The 13,004-nt window shown below is 38.1% G+C and overlaps 1 protein-coding gene across 1 annotated transcript in view; it reads right to left on the reverse strand.

Annotated features, from left to right (window-relative positions):
* Positions 1–13,004, reverse strand: part of MTHFD1L (methylenetetrahydrofolate dehydrogenase (NADP+ dependent) 1-like) — a 147,399-nt gene that overhangs the window by 105,128 nt on the left and 29,267 nt on the right. The window contains exons 12-16 of the mRNA XM_017821966.1: positions 8,210–8,346; positions 6,921–6,967; positions 6,011–6,118; positions 5,061–5,135; positions 3,568–3,670 (exon numbers count right to left, since the gene is read on the reverse strand). Of these exons, the coding sequence (XP_017677455.1) occupies positions 3,568–3,670; positions 5,061–5,135; positions 6,011–6,118; positions 6,921–6,967; positions 8,210–8,346 (470 nt within the window). The remainder of the gene's footprint in view (positions 1–3,567; positions 3,671–5,060; positions 5,136–6,010; positions 6,119–6,920; positions 6,968–8,209; positions 8,347–13,004) is intronic.

Below are 13,004 nucleotides of genomic sequence, written 5' to 3' on the forward strand. Positions count from 1 at the left end.
GCAAGGGCATGTCCAAATCATCTTGCGGAATTGCAAACTTCACTAACAATCATCGCAAGCCAAGTTCTCCAATTCTGCACTTACAACACTCAACTTCAAACCTGCCTTTGTAGTAGCCAAAAGGAAGGACTGAGAATAATCGAAGAGCTCTCATCTGCTGAGAACTGATCAGGATGCTTCCTAGGAAGAAACATTAGGAGGATGTCCTGCATAATATCATTATCTCTGAAGTGGATTTGACAGATGGACCACTCAGTGAATAGGGAATTGGCTGGATGGTCACATTCAAAGTTGCATTCAATGGCTCAGTGTCCAAGTGGAGACCAGTGATGAGCAGTGTTTCTTGGGTTCAGTATTGGCACTGGCACTGTTGAACATCTTCACAGCGACATGGAGAGTGAGATGGAGTGCATGCTCAGCAAGTTTGCCAATGACACCAGGCTGTGCAGTGTGGTTGATGTGCTGGCTGGAGAGAAGGAATGCCATCCAGAGGGACCTGGACAGGTTTGAGAGGTTGGCCTTTGCAAGCCTCGTGAAATTCAACAAGACCAAGTGCAAGGTCCTGCATGGGGTTTGGGGCAATATCAAGCACAAGTACAGGCTGGGCGGAGAATGCATCAAGAGCAGCCCTGGGGAGAAGAACTTGGTTGATAAGAGCCAGCAATGTGCATTTGCAGCCCAGAAAGCCCAGTATCCTGGGCTGCATCAAAAACAGCACAGCCAGCAGGTTAAGGGATGTGATTCTCCCCCTTTACTGTGCCCTTGTGAGACCCTACCTGTAGCACTGAGTCCAGTTCTGGGGCCCCCTACATTAGAAGGAGGTGGACCTGTTGGAGCGAGTCCAGAGGAGGGCCATGAAGATGATCAGAGGGATGGAGCACCTACGGTACGCAGACATGCTGAGAGAGTCGACACTGTTCAGCCTGGAGAAGGCTCCAGGGAGACCTTGTAGCAATTTCCATTACTTAAAGGGGTCTACAAGAAAACTGAAGAGGGACTTTTTACGAGGGCACATAGTGATAGGACAAGGAGGCATGTCAATCCCTACAGAATGCAAAAATAGAGTCTTTCTTTCTTACAGGCTCTGTAGTCCTAGAAATGTTTCAATTTGCACCAACCCTAAAATAAAGGGGGGAAGACACTTTTAAACAGTTCAGCCTGTAGCTTGGCATTCAAATCTACATTTACTAAAAGACTGACTTGTGTTCATTTATAAGCAGAGAATCAAGGAACCTCGAGAGAAGTTCTCTGTGTTCAAGGTCTGTGCAAATCAGCTCCTTCCACTGCTTTTAGAACTTAACAAATTTGTCTGTACAGAAAAGGATGACATAATCACCCAAGAACAAGAGGGACTTTGAATCTCAATCTTACTCAACCCCAATTCAGGGTTGCGAGTGAGCTGGAAGAAAAACAAGGTTTAAGGTACTTCCCCCCTTCCTGGACATTTCTCTTGGGGCAGTTGTAAATACCATACATGCCTTCGTTCCACTACATGGTATTTAGGCCTCTAATTTCTTCAGGAATTCCATTTAAGGGATGGTGCAACACAGATTCAGCTAACTCAGTTTGGTTTCTATTTATATACAGTCATACTCTAAAATACTACAATACTGGCAGAAATTACAGGACAGAGTCTGGGACATGGAAGCCGTAGCTTTGTACCAAGCAGTGGTACCGTATGCCACCATGAAGGCATATGGCAAGCTAATCTCTCAAGCACAAACTTTTCCCTTCTCCTCTTAGGAAACTCAGTCTCACAAGCAGCCTTGAGCAGACTTAAGTGTCTTTCCTGCCTACCAGGCCCTGCTGAGGGCAGGAACTACCCTTCCCACCAGCCTGGACAGCCAGTGGGCCGCTTTTTATCTGGTCCTTCCTAGTGAAATCATGTAACCTGAACACCATTACCGTGAATTGTAACTGCCCCTGCAACTCCTTCTGGTCACTGGGATATACTTACTTTCTCACTGTGGTCATTCATTCTCCAAGAAGATTCCAATAACTGCACTAAGTAGTAATAAAATAAGAAATAACTTGTTTTGCCACAAAAGCAATTTTTCCTTCTCTAAATTTTCCCTCTTTCTTTACCCAAAGCAAATGTTTCACAAAAGTTTATTTTCAAACAAGTGCTAGGTTTAATGTATCCAATTCTTTATTCTCTAGAAATGTAAACAGAATCCAAATATCAGGGGAAGGGTAAGTAAGGGGAAGCTTTCCTGCTTTTCAGCATGTTGTATGTGTTCAAGTTAGTATAAGATGACAATGAACTTTAAGCTTGTGACACTTCTATGGAAACAGGTCCTGATTAAAATTAATTTTCAGAAAATCTGATAGCTTACTCTTCTTCCCCACAAATTCCCTGGTACGTAACAAGCTTCACAGACATATGGACTGTGGAAACAGTCCTAAATAAAACATTTTCCAAGTTATCTAAAAGATTCCTAAAGTCAGTATTTTTTTTCTGAAATGTTTAAGGTATATACATCATATAGAGCTTTGTGGAATAGAAATTCCACTAACATTGTTTGAGATGAATTAAATAACTCACTTGAGGTTAACAGCTGTTGAGCAATTTTGCCTCCTCCCAAACCCATGCTGATAAAAACGAGTCATATTACATTAAATATTTATATTACTCCTTCACCCTAATACAGGTCTCTTCCAGACACACTGTGTGACTAATAAAAAACATCTTATGCCACATCCTCAGAATTACTTTGAGAAAAATATCCCAAGTTTGAGATGACATGCACACAAAGGGCACAGTAAAGCATGACCGAGACTCCTCAACAGATTCACCTTTTTCTCTAAGCATCACAATACATTCCATTTAACAATAATTTTTAAACTAATAACTTCAGTGTTTGGGAACTAAGAAGGAAAATAAAATTCAGTGGTATTTAGCTCAGAACTTCATGCATCATTTACTTCCTCAAAAAAGAAAAAGACAGATACAAAAGTTGAGGTAAACACTGAAATTTGACCCAGCACTAAAACTGGAAAAAGCAGAGAGAGTTGCCTAAGGGTGGATATCAGTTTGTTTGGCAACTTTACCACATTTTTAGCTCTTCTTCCTAATGAAGCAAACAACTCAAGACACTTCAAAAATAAGAAAAACACATAATCCCTTAAGCCTATTTAGTCTCTTGAGCTACCCAGGCTGTCGAGCTGGAGAGGATGAGGGACCAAAATCAAGAAGAGTAACTACAAATAATCTAAAACCATAATAGATACAGTTATGAAAAGAATGGTTAAGATTTGTAAAATGCACAGAAAAGACACTTCCATATGTTTGAAGACGTATTAACTAATGTCAGAGAGACCGGGGATGCATTTAAACTTTTAAAGAAACCTGTATTTCATAATTTTAGCAAAGTCTCTTGAGTTACTGCAGATATTTGGCCAAGTTTAGAGCAATACGCTACACTTGTTATGCACCTACGTTTCACACTTGCAAATTGGTTATTCTTACAGTCAGAGAGCAGAAACAACTCTGATTCAGGTAACATTAAGCAAAATAAGAAATAAGCTATTAAATCCAAGCCGAAGTGAGGCTTTCTGACTACATACCTCTTTGCCATGTTATGGTAGATGGGTCAATATCAAGGCGTGCAAATTTGCTGATCTCCTCTTCTGTTAAAGTCTCGGGATCAGTCTTGTTTATTCCCAGCTTCTACACACAAAACAAATTAAAGAAATACAGTGAAATGCCTTATTTGCTTCAAAAGGTATAGCTCCTCTGGCTTATCAACCCCACACATGTAAGTGAGGAGTTTCAATCTTAATAATCCTCTTTCAAAAAAATGTAATCCCATCCCATAAAGATTTTTTTTTACAATGGACTTTTTTTTTTAGATATAAGGAATCATTATACCAAGAATCATTCACAGCAAAATAAGTCAGTTATATTGGAAATTATGATGCATGTATTTGAATGTTATAAAGCCAAACTATTTTTTACTTAGTTGCAGCTTATATGAAGAGAGAAATCCATTTCAAATGCAGAGATAACTAGTATGTCATGAGTAACAGAAACACTTCCCCTCCTTCCCTAACCTGTTACCTGTAACAGTGTATATGAGGACAAAATGAAAACACTCCAAAATTCTGATAGAACAATCTGTGAGAGGGACTCTGCTTTAGAGTCAAGCAGGCATCATCCACAGTTTAGTTTACTGACATTCAGTTGAGCAGCACAAAAGCTTACAATGTTATGAGAACTTTCTTTTCCTCCCTTCCCAAAACAGAAGCTGGTACTACCTCTATCCCCCTTTCCACACCCCAATACCACGTGTGCACATGGCAGCTGTCCATTGCCATCCAATGACTCTGAAACAACACCAGTCAGGACTCATAAACCAACAACAAACATGAAATTGGACACAGAAGACTGAAGCTGTCCTTAAGGGTCATATTCAAGGGGTTCAAATTCTCTTTCTCCTAAGCTAGTGGACTGTTTTGCTCTCTAGGTATTTATCAGAATGGCATTCTCAAATCCAGATATGTTATTCATACATGAATTGCACAGGAAGCTCTTCCGGAGGCATTTAGGAAGCAACATGGGATGCTATATGTACAAATGTACTTCTACCCCTTGAACAAAGTACACTGTCAAATTGACATCAATAAAACCCCAGAAGTACATGCTATAATAAATTTTAAAACCAGAAAATATTGCAAAACCAAAGAATGTGAGCTTTCAAACGTGACTCTACCATAATAGGAAAAGTATTTTAAAACCTCTAACTTTAATATTTCATCAGAAAAGACACAGCATTTAAAAACATTACTGGTTTACTTCAGGAGAAAAGAATAGCAAAAATTTTAGTTATGAAAATAATATCAGCCCCAGATCCTATTACTCCAAGGATGTTGCTTTCAGAAAAAAGTCTGGACTTGATAAATTCATGAGGGTTGATATAAACTCAGCCCCATACATCAAATAATTTTAAACAAGTTGTGTAAGAGAATCCATTTTATGAAGAGAGAATGTATATAATTTTCTTTATATATATATATATACATATAATTATAATTGAGGAGAGACTGTATTAACAACTTACTCTCAGACGGGCAAGCTGAATGGCAGAAAATCCTCTCACGCCATTAACTACTGGAACCAGCCTATTATACAAAGACTAGAAAAAGCACACAAGAAGTTAATGAAAGAAAAAGTTATAAAAAGTTAATTCTTTTCAAATTTATTCCACCTAATTTCAGTAAGAATTTTCCAACCACGTAAGTTGTGGACTTCTGGTTAGCCATTTAAAAATCAATTCTGATAAGGTGAAAGGCTTCTGAGCAATCTCTATGTCTAAAATCCAATTACCAAAAATTACTAGGTTTCTATGTTTTACCAAAAAAAAAAATATTTGAAATTGGGAACCTCTCAAAACTTGGCCAAGGTCCAAATTATTCAAACTATAATCAACATTTGCAAACTGGCCAAAGTGCACGCTTGTGTTGTACCAAGTAAAGGGAATATGACAACTCTGCTCAGTTTTAACACTGCAGCCAGAAAGAAGAGGCTCCTTCCTTTCTTTCTCCCTTCCCTTTGAAGACTCAAGTTAGCATTTGTGTTAAGGTCACAATAGGTTTAGCAGAAGGAAAGTTTATTTTTCCCCACATCTCCTTCTTCTTAAGGTACATCATATCCAACTACACGTCAGAAGAGTAAATTGTAATTTTAAGTGGAGTTTACAAATTTTTGAAAAGTATAATATTATATATAGGGAACACATCCCTAATAACATTATTTAGTACAGTCTGAAATAGTTGTAAATATTCTGGGCATAAGATCCTTATCTTAAAGACTACCTTATGATAGCCATTTGCCAGAAAAATGTATTCTGTAAGGAAAATTTCACAACAGAACATAGAATGGCTTCAGCAATAGTTCCTGTTCATATGGTGAAAATATAAAAATATAAACAAGTTTTTTTGCTTTGAAATGCAGTTTATTGAAAAACCAAGAAGAAAAAATGTCATGTGGATATGAGAAAATAATTCTCACCTTATCAGACTGAGTGTTTTCATGCAAGATCCTAGCATCAATAGCAGCAGCCAGCAAATTATTTGCAGCAGTTATAGCATGAATGTCTCCAGTCAAATGAAGATTGAACTAGAAGGTGAAAGCAACAAGATCTTTTTATAAGAAAACATTTAATTTAATTTATGAATCTCAGACAAATTAGCAGCAGCTATCTGCTTGAGGCTGCAGCCCTGATTAGTCACCTGTTTGTGTAGATTACATATTTCCAGGCTGAAAACACACTGAGCCATATGAAGGACTTGTTCCCACCTGAGTATGTGGTAAACTACCCTAAGCTTAGTCAAACAAAGCCACAAACATCTTCATTCTTTGCTAAATGATTCAAGAATGAGAAGCCAAGGGTTACAGTGTCACATAATTAATACTAAATCAGTTTACTGCTGGTAATTACTAATTGACCTGGACCAGAGGTGTAGATTACTGCTGAATCTCCCCCAGAGCACACCAAGCATGCTGGCTTTGGGGCTTTTGGTATGTCAGCTTTCTGCTAGCTGCAGAACATCTTATAACCTCACAGGCATGACACTGTTTGACCAACAAAGTCTTACGGAAAACTCCAAAATCAGCATCTTAGATTAAATTAAAACTTGTGTTACATAGGTACTGTATTTCTATGAATCTGACAGAGGAAGTCAGAAAGTCAGTTTTAATGACACTTCAGAGCCTACTGTGGAGGAGTAGTGACAGCAACCAACGCAAGCCCTTGACTTCTCTTAGGGTGAAACTGTTACACATTTCCAAACAAGCACTGTGAATATCACAGAATCATTAAGGTTGGAAAAGACCTCCAAAATCATCAAGTCTGACCTTCAACTGAATACCATCATGTTCCTTAAACTGTATCATAAAATGCAAGTTGAGGCTGTCTCACCTCCTCCATGGGGATCACTTGAGCATATCCACCACCAGCTGCTCCACCTGTACAGGAAAGCATATGGTCTCATCAGACTCCCACTGGTTTTGAAAAAAAACCCCATCTTTAAATAAACAAAGTGAAACATACAGTGTTGATGACATATTTTCAGTATTTTTATTTCTATCAAAAAAGACCAGTGATGTTCTCAAATAAACGGGATTTCCTTAACCTTGCTGGCTTTTTTTTAGCAGATAGTAAAAAGGGAATTCTAGATCTGAAATGAAAGCCTATACGTGATGGTTGGCACAGGCTTTGGCTACATAAGGGTTGCCCTCTGCTCTTGCCCAGATTTAGGACACAGTCATGCACATGCAGCTGTTGGGTGGAAAGACATGGCAGTCACAAGCAAGAACTGCTTCTAAATGAAATCTTCGCACCCTCGCCTGAGTGCTCCTTCCCCCCTGCCTCTCAGGGTACAGGCAAAGAAATCTGCTGTAGCCTATGCACAAGTTGAGTGGAGGGATTAAAGCACTCACATGCACCAGTCTTAGCTGAGAAGCACCAAGCACCAGGAGCCTTCCAGCTGAAATCAAACTTTTTAACTTAAACTTCAGCAAAGCAAAGTAGAGCAGATGGGGAGTGCCCGTTAGGCACCAATTTCAGCTGAGAAATGGCAAAAAAAAGGATTGCATTACTTCCTATCAGCATTGAAGACAGGCTTGAAATCTGGCTTGGTCTTACCTGGCCCTCAGGCCTCAGGGTTTCTAGGCAAAAAGGCAGCAGGCCACGATTAGAGGTGACAGCTCAGGAGAACAGAAAGAAGAAGTTCAGACCTAGCCAAACATATGATGCTGACACAGCTGAACTATATGTACAACTGCTGATTTCGTTGTATTGATTGGAAATATCCAGTATGGACTCTTCCTCAAGGAATAATTAAACAATAACACTTATGAACATATTTAGAGAGTCTTCAAGTAGAGGGGTGGCTGGAAAGGTGTGTACTCACAAAATTCCTCCTGGCTAATACATTCCTCTTCCTTCCATTACATTTGGGCTTTATCTGCATTATCAATACACGCTGAGTGCATGAACATAGATATGAACCTTGCACAGGAAGTTGTGTGCAAGACACCTTTAGCTATTAGTTACACACATATTAAAAAGCCAAATATACTACCACTCGGGCAATCCACTGAGTGAAGTAATTAGGAAATTAAAAGAGAAGAAATAAAAGAAAAAACAAAAAAGCTATATTTCCTTTTAATCTGAAAGAGGTCATAGGTTCTGCAAATGTTAGGTACCTTTAACTCCAAATGTAGGTCCTTGAGAAGGTTGTCTCAGACAAGCAAAGGAATTAATTTTAAGGTGTGCAGTAAGTGCCTGAACAAGACCAACTGTGACTGTGCTTTTCCCCTCTCCTAGGGGTGTTGGGGTTATTCTGGAAAAACAAGAAAAAAGATTAATCAAATTCTTTGCTGATGTCAGCCTGGCTAAGGATATCTGAACCTAAAGCTTTTGATTTCAATGAAGAATATTTGTACAGCAAATTTCAATAAGATTACTTTATCTTCACAAAAATACTGCCACAATGTTAGCCCCTAGCTCAAGCTGAAATGCTAATATACATGTGTCTTCTATTTAAGCAATTTACTATGATAGCAGAAAAAGAGAAGATTATTTTGGCAAAAGTTCTAAAAAGAATATATTGAATTTAGACATTTTTATTACAGCACAAAAATCTCACCAGTTTCATTAACAAACCATCCATCACAATACTCTAAGCATGTAGTAATACTCTTCTGTAGTAATGCATGAGATCTTTTATTTCCACTGCTCAAACTTTGAATGAAATAATAGAATATTTTAAATTAAATAACCAACACTTTTGTTTGTAGAGCTCAACTATCCCTCTCCAGCTTCCATGTCATCATAACCCTCAACAATGACAGATCAATTGCTTTTCAAATAAAACAGGACACAAAATTCACTATATTCAACTTAACATGATTTATTTTACACTTGAGTTTCATGATATTTTTGCAGATTTCAGGGTGATAAGGGACAATGACAATCATAGTCCACAGAAAAGCTCAAAAGCATCATGGTACAGCTCCCACATCTAGACCAAATTGAATAGAATTTTAGAAAGATATCCAATCTCAAATCAAAGACTCTAACCTCCACTATATTTTTGTCCCTAGAGAACACTCGATTCTTGCCCCTTTAATGAAGGGACAATGACAGCTGATTTTGCAAGTAGAAAACTTATCAGCCTTCAGTGAATGAGAGACATCTCAGTTTAAGTGATGTTCTTCCTACTTCCAACATCATCACATTTGTTTATGATCTATGTTAAAATTGCTTGATTTGATCAACATAACTGGTCTACTCTGGCCTCAAATCGGGAGGCCTGGAGACACACCATCTATAACGCTGCTGCTACCTTTGAGAAAGCACACAGGATCACTCTCGAGGAGAAAAGACAACGCAGAAAGAACCGTGTCTTGCAGAATATACCACCTAAGGAGTCTTTCTGCTGTGCCTTTTGCAATCGGATATGTCTATCACGTATTGGCCTCATTAGCCACCAGCATGCCTGTAACAAACGTGGATAGAGCCTTCCTAAATCTTCGTCCACGAAGCCTAGCCATGATGATGTTAAAATTGCGTAGGGGTGCTAGGGTTTTACTCCTCTTTCTGTTTTTCCTCGTTGAAGTATGAACACATCTCCAAAATGCATTCAGATGATTCATTTTAGGCACAGCATTTCTTTTTCTGACTGGCAAAAGACAAAAGCCTCACCCCAGTCCTTTTTCCAATCACATCATTTTTACAAATCCTACTGTATGGCAAAGTGTAACCATTCGTATCTTTACTGCCTTCTCTACCTGCAGAGAAGTATTTTGGTGAAGCTGATGTTAAGAACTAATGTTCATTCCCAAAGAAATACAAGCATGCACACACATCGTAGTGAAAGGGGAACCCTTACCCTATGACCTCCTCAAAATTTGAGCTAAAACATCTAGATCTAATTAGAAACACTTCCTTTCCCCACCAGTAATTTTTCCAAGATATTGCTAGCCTCAGATCACAATTCAAATGGCATAAAAGCATTAGCATAATAATAAGATTCAGCTTAGTTCAGTAAGTTCACAGATTGGCAAAAGCCATTCTTTGTCCCACAAATGTAAACAGATGAGAAACACTAACTTTTCACAAATCTATCTTTTACAGCAGCATCAGATCCAGGGCTTTTTTTTTCTTTTTTTTTTTTTTTAAAGGAAACCTTTGTTAAGTATGTCTGGAAAAATTTGGGCAACAGGAGGCAAGCCAAATTAATAACTTCATACTGTTCTAGGAAAAGCATTTCCTATTTAGAAAAGTAGTGTTTTAACTAAAGTTCCAGTGAAATCAATGGAGTTTAGCACATCTATAAGAGAATCCCTGAGCTAAGACTCTTCACCTTGAACTGCTCTTATATGACCATGTATTACATGGGTTACTTAATGTAGGCATTTGGTTTTAGTAATTTTTTTCCACATTTATAAACATTGTGTTCACCAACCATCAAACTCTAAAACATTGTCAATAACTTACTATCCAGGCTATTTCATCATCCTAGAATGGCACTCCTTTGACTTAAAAGGAATTCACAGAATTTTAGCAAAATACCCGTGTAGAGCCAACAAAAGATGGGAGAATTGGAGCATATCTTTTATCTGCTCTCAAAAGTGGTTTTGGTCCCTGTCATCTTTTATTTGTACTTGGACTTCTGATTTCCTTCTGATCTACTGCAGTAGCATAGAAGCCTACTTCATTTCTTTTACTTTCAAGTTTGCAGTTCCCAGAAGAATGGATGCTTTTAATCTCTACATTGTCAGGACAGGGAGCCCTCAGGGTTTTACTGTTGCCACAACAATAGCTTCCAGTTTTTTCCATCACTATTTTTGCCATCTCTTTTTTGTCCTAGGATTCTTACTTTTGCACAAACATGCTTCTTTCAGAGCACCACAGCCAGGTTAAACTAACTTTCGCTACCAGTTTCACTCTTCTGACTACTGTTCTAACACTGGTTTCCCAAAACCCATTCAAATCATTCTTAGCATAGTTTCTTCTTACCCCTTGTCCTCATCTCATTTACTTGATCCTCTTATTCCAGATTAAAGCCAGATTTACGAGTAATCCTGAGGCATTACTGCACTCAAAGACTTAAGAAAGTAAAAACTACTTAGCTATTAATTATTTGAAAACAATAACAACAAAACAAAAAGGAAATGCAACAAAAGCAAAACACCAAAAATCAAACTATTCTACTATGAAACAGTCACCTATAATTGTTTACTGGAAGTTACCAGTAAAGAACTTTACACAAACCCCCAAAACTCAGTGCACACAACGTCTATATTACTAACGGAACAACTTGTATTTGCAATGCTTCCTATTGTTGGCTAACTCTATTTCTGAGTATCAGACACACGAAGCTCACATTCAAGAGAATTCAGAGACACCATCACTAAATTATTTACTCAGTTGCAGCTCAAAACATGGCAGGTGGCTGACCTGCCATGAACAGCAAGGCAGGGACTCTTTACAACTCTTACTAAACAAGCCAAATCAAAGATGCAGCCTCCTATCCAGTAAGGGAAAGGAAAATGGAATAGACAAATACATAACCAAGAAGGCATGTTGGTAGTAGCATGAAGGATAGTATCTATTTGTCACAGAAGGTAACACACAATCAAGTGCAACATTACTAAAATGCTCTTGTAACTTGACTGGCCTATTCTAAAACGACTAGGTAAAATGAGCCAGAAAACCCTGTGAATTTTCTGTAAGACAGATCTTTTTCCAAAAACCAAAAAGAGAAACACACCATTGCTCATTGATTAAACTGACAGGAAGAGATCTTGCCTCTGCTGAATTTCCAGTGCACTGATATACTCTGCACCAGCTCTAAACCTCAGCTTTAAATATTAGTTAAAAGAAAAACAAAACAAAAGTCTGAAATTAAAAGAAAATTTTATTCCAACAATTTCCCTTGGAATGCTTATTTAAAACATCTTTCCTTTTGTACCTGGTCTACTTTGATCAGTTTTTATAAATACAATAATGAACTTAAGCTGTTTTGTGGACACCGAAATATTTTTGCTGGCTACACTCTTGTAGCTTAGGTCACACTATCACATGGGTATAAAATTACAACTGCCAATGGCTAACTTTAGCTCAGTTGTGCAATGTGCAAGACTTCCAGGAGAAATCTTTAAAATGCAGTAAATTTTAATGAATTTCAAGAGACTCTTACAGCCATTTGCATTATTCTTCAAATTTCTTTAATGTTTTCAATCAAAATATAGAAACTCCACCATCATTTTCCTCCTTAAAACTTACTTTGCCACCTACCAAGCAGTCATCAGCTCCTTGGCAAAGTAAGTTTTCCATAACACTGAAAGCCTTCTCTCTTTATGTATACCAAAACAAAGATAAGAATATGCAGACTTTTTGTTTGTTTGTTATACATCACATTGGCTTACAGCAGAGCTGTTTCTGTGGGAAAGCTACATGAGGTCTCCCAAAGAGAAAATAAACAAACAGGGAGATTCTGTAACTTCCTCACAAGGGCTATGCCAGCCCTTGTGACCCCAGCAAGAACTTTACTGGATATGTGACAATTCTCTTTAAATTTCCTACCTTAGACTTATAGGTATCAGCAGCTTCAAAGATTTTAATAAGCCCATAATTCCTGTGATCCACATGGAAACCAGCCTATGGAGGCCACTTACATACATAACCCATCCAAGATTACAACTGTCAGAAATATAATTCTGAGCACAGAAGTGTTGCAACTACTGTCACCTCAACGAGGTGACATTATGACACCATTGCAGTGACATCTTCATGTGGGACTGGAACTTCCAAATATAAAAGCACAGATATCACTGTGAAGCTAAAATGACTGAACAAAGACAGGAACAGACTGAGGAATCCTCAACTACAAACTCTTAAAAGCCGCTAAAGCCTCATCCAAGGTAATCCCAATCAGGAGCTGTGCAATGACATGACGAATACCTGACAAACTGTCTCAACTATGACTTTGCT

Source organism: Lepidothrix coronata, unplaced genomic scaffold (assembly GCF_001604755.1).
Source record: "Lepidothrix coronata isolate B3197 unplaced genomic scaffold, Lepidothrix_coronata-1.0 Scaffold94, whole genome shotgun sequence".
In the NCBI taxonomy this organism is placed as follows: Eukaryota; Metazoa; Chordata; class Aves; order Passeriformes; family Pipridae; genus Lepidothrix; species Lepidothrix coronata.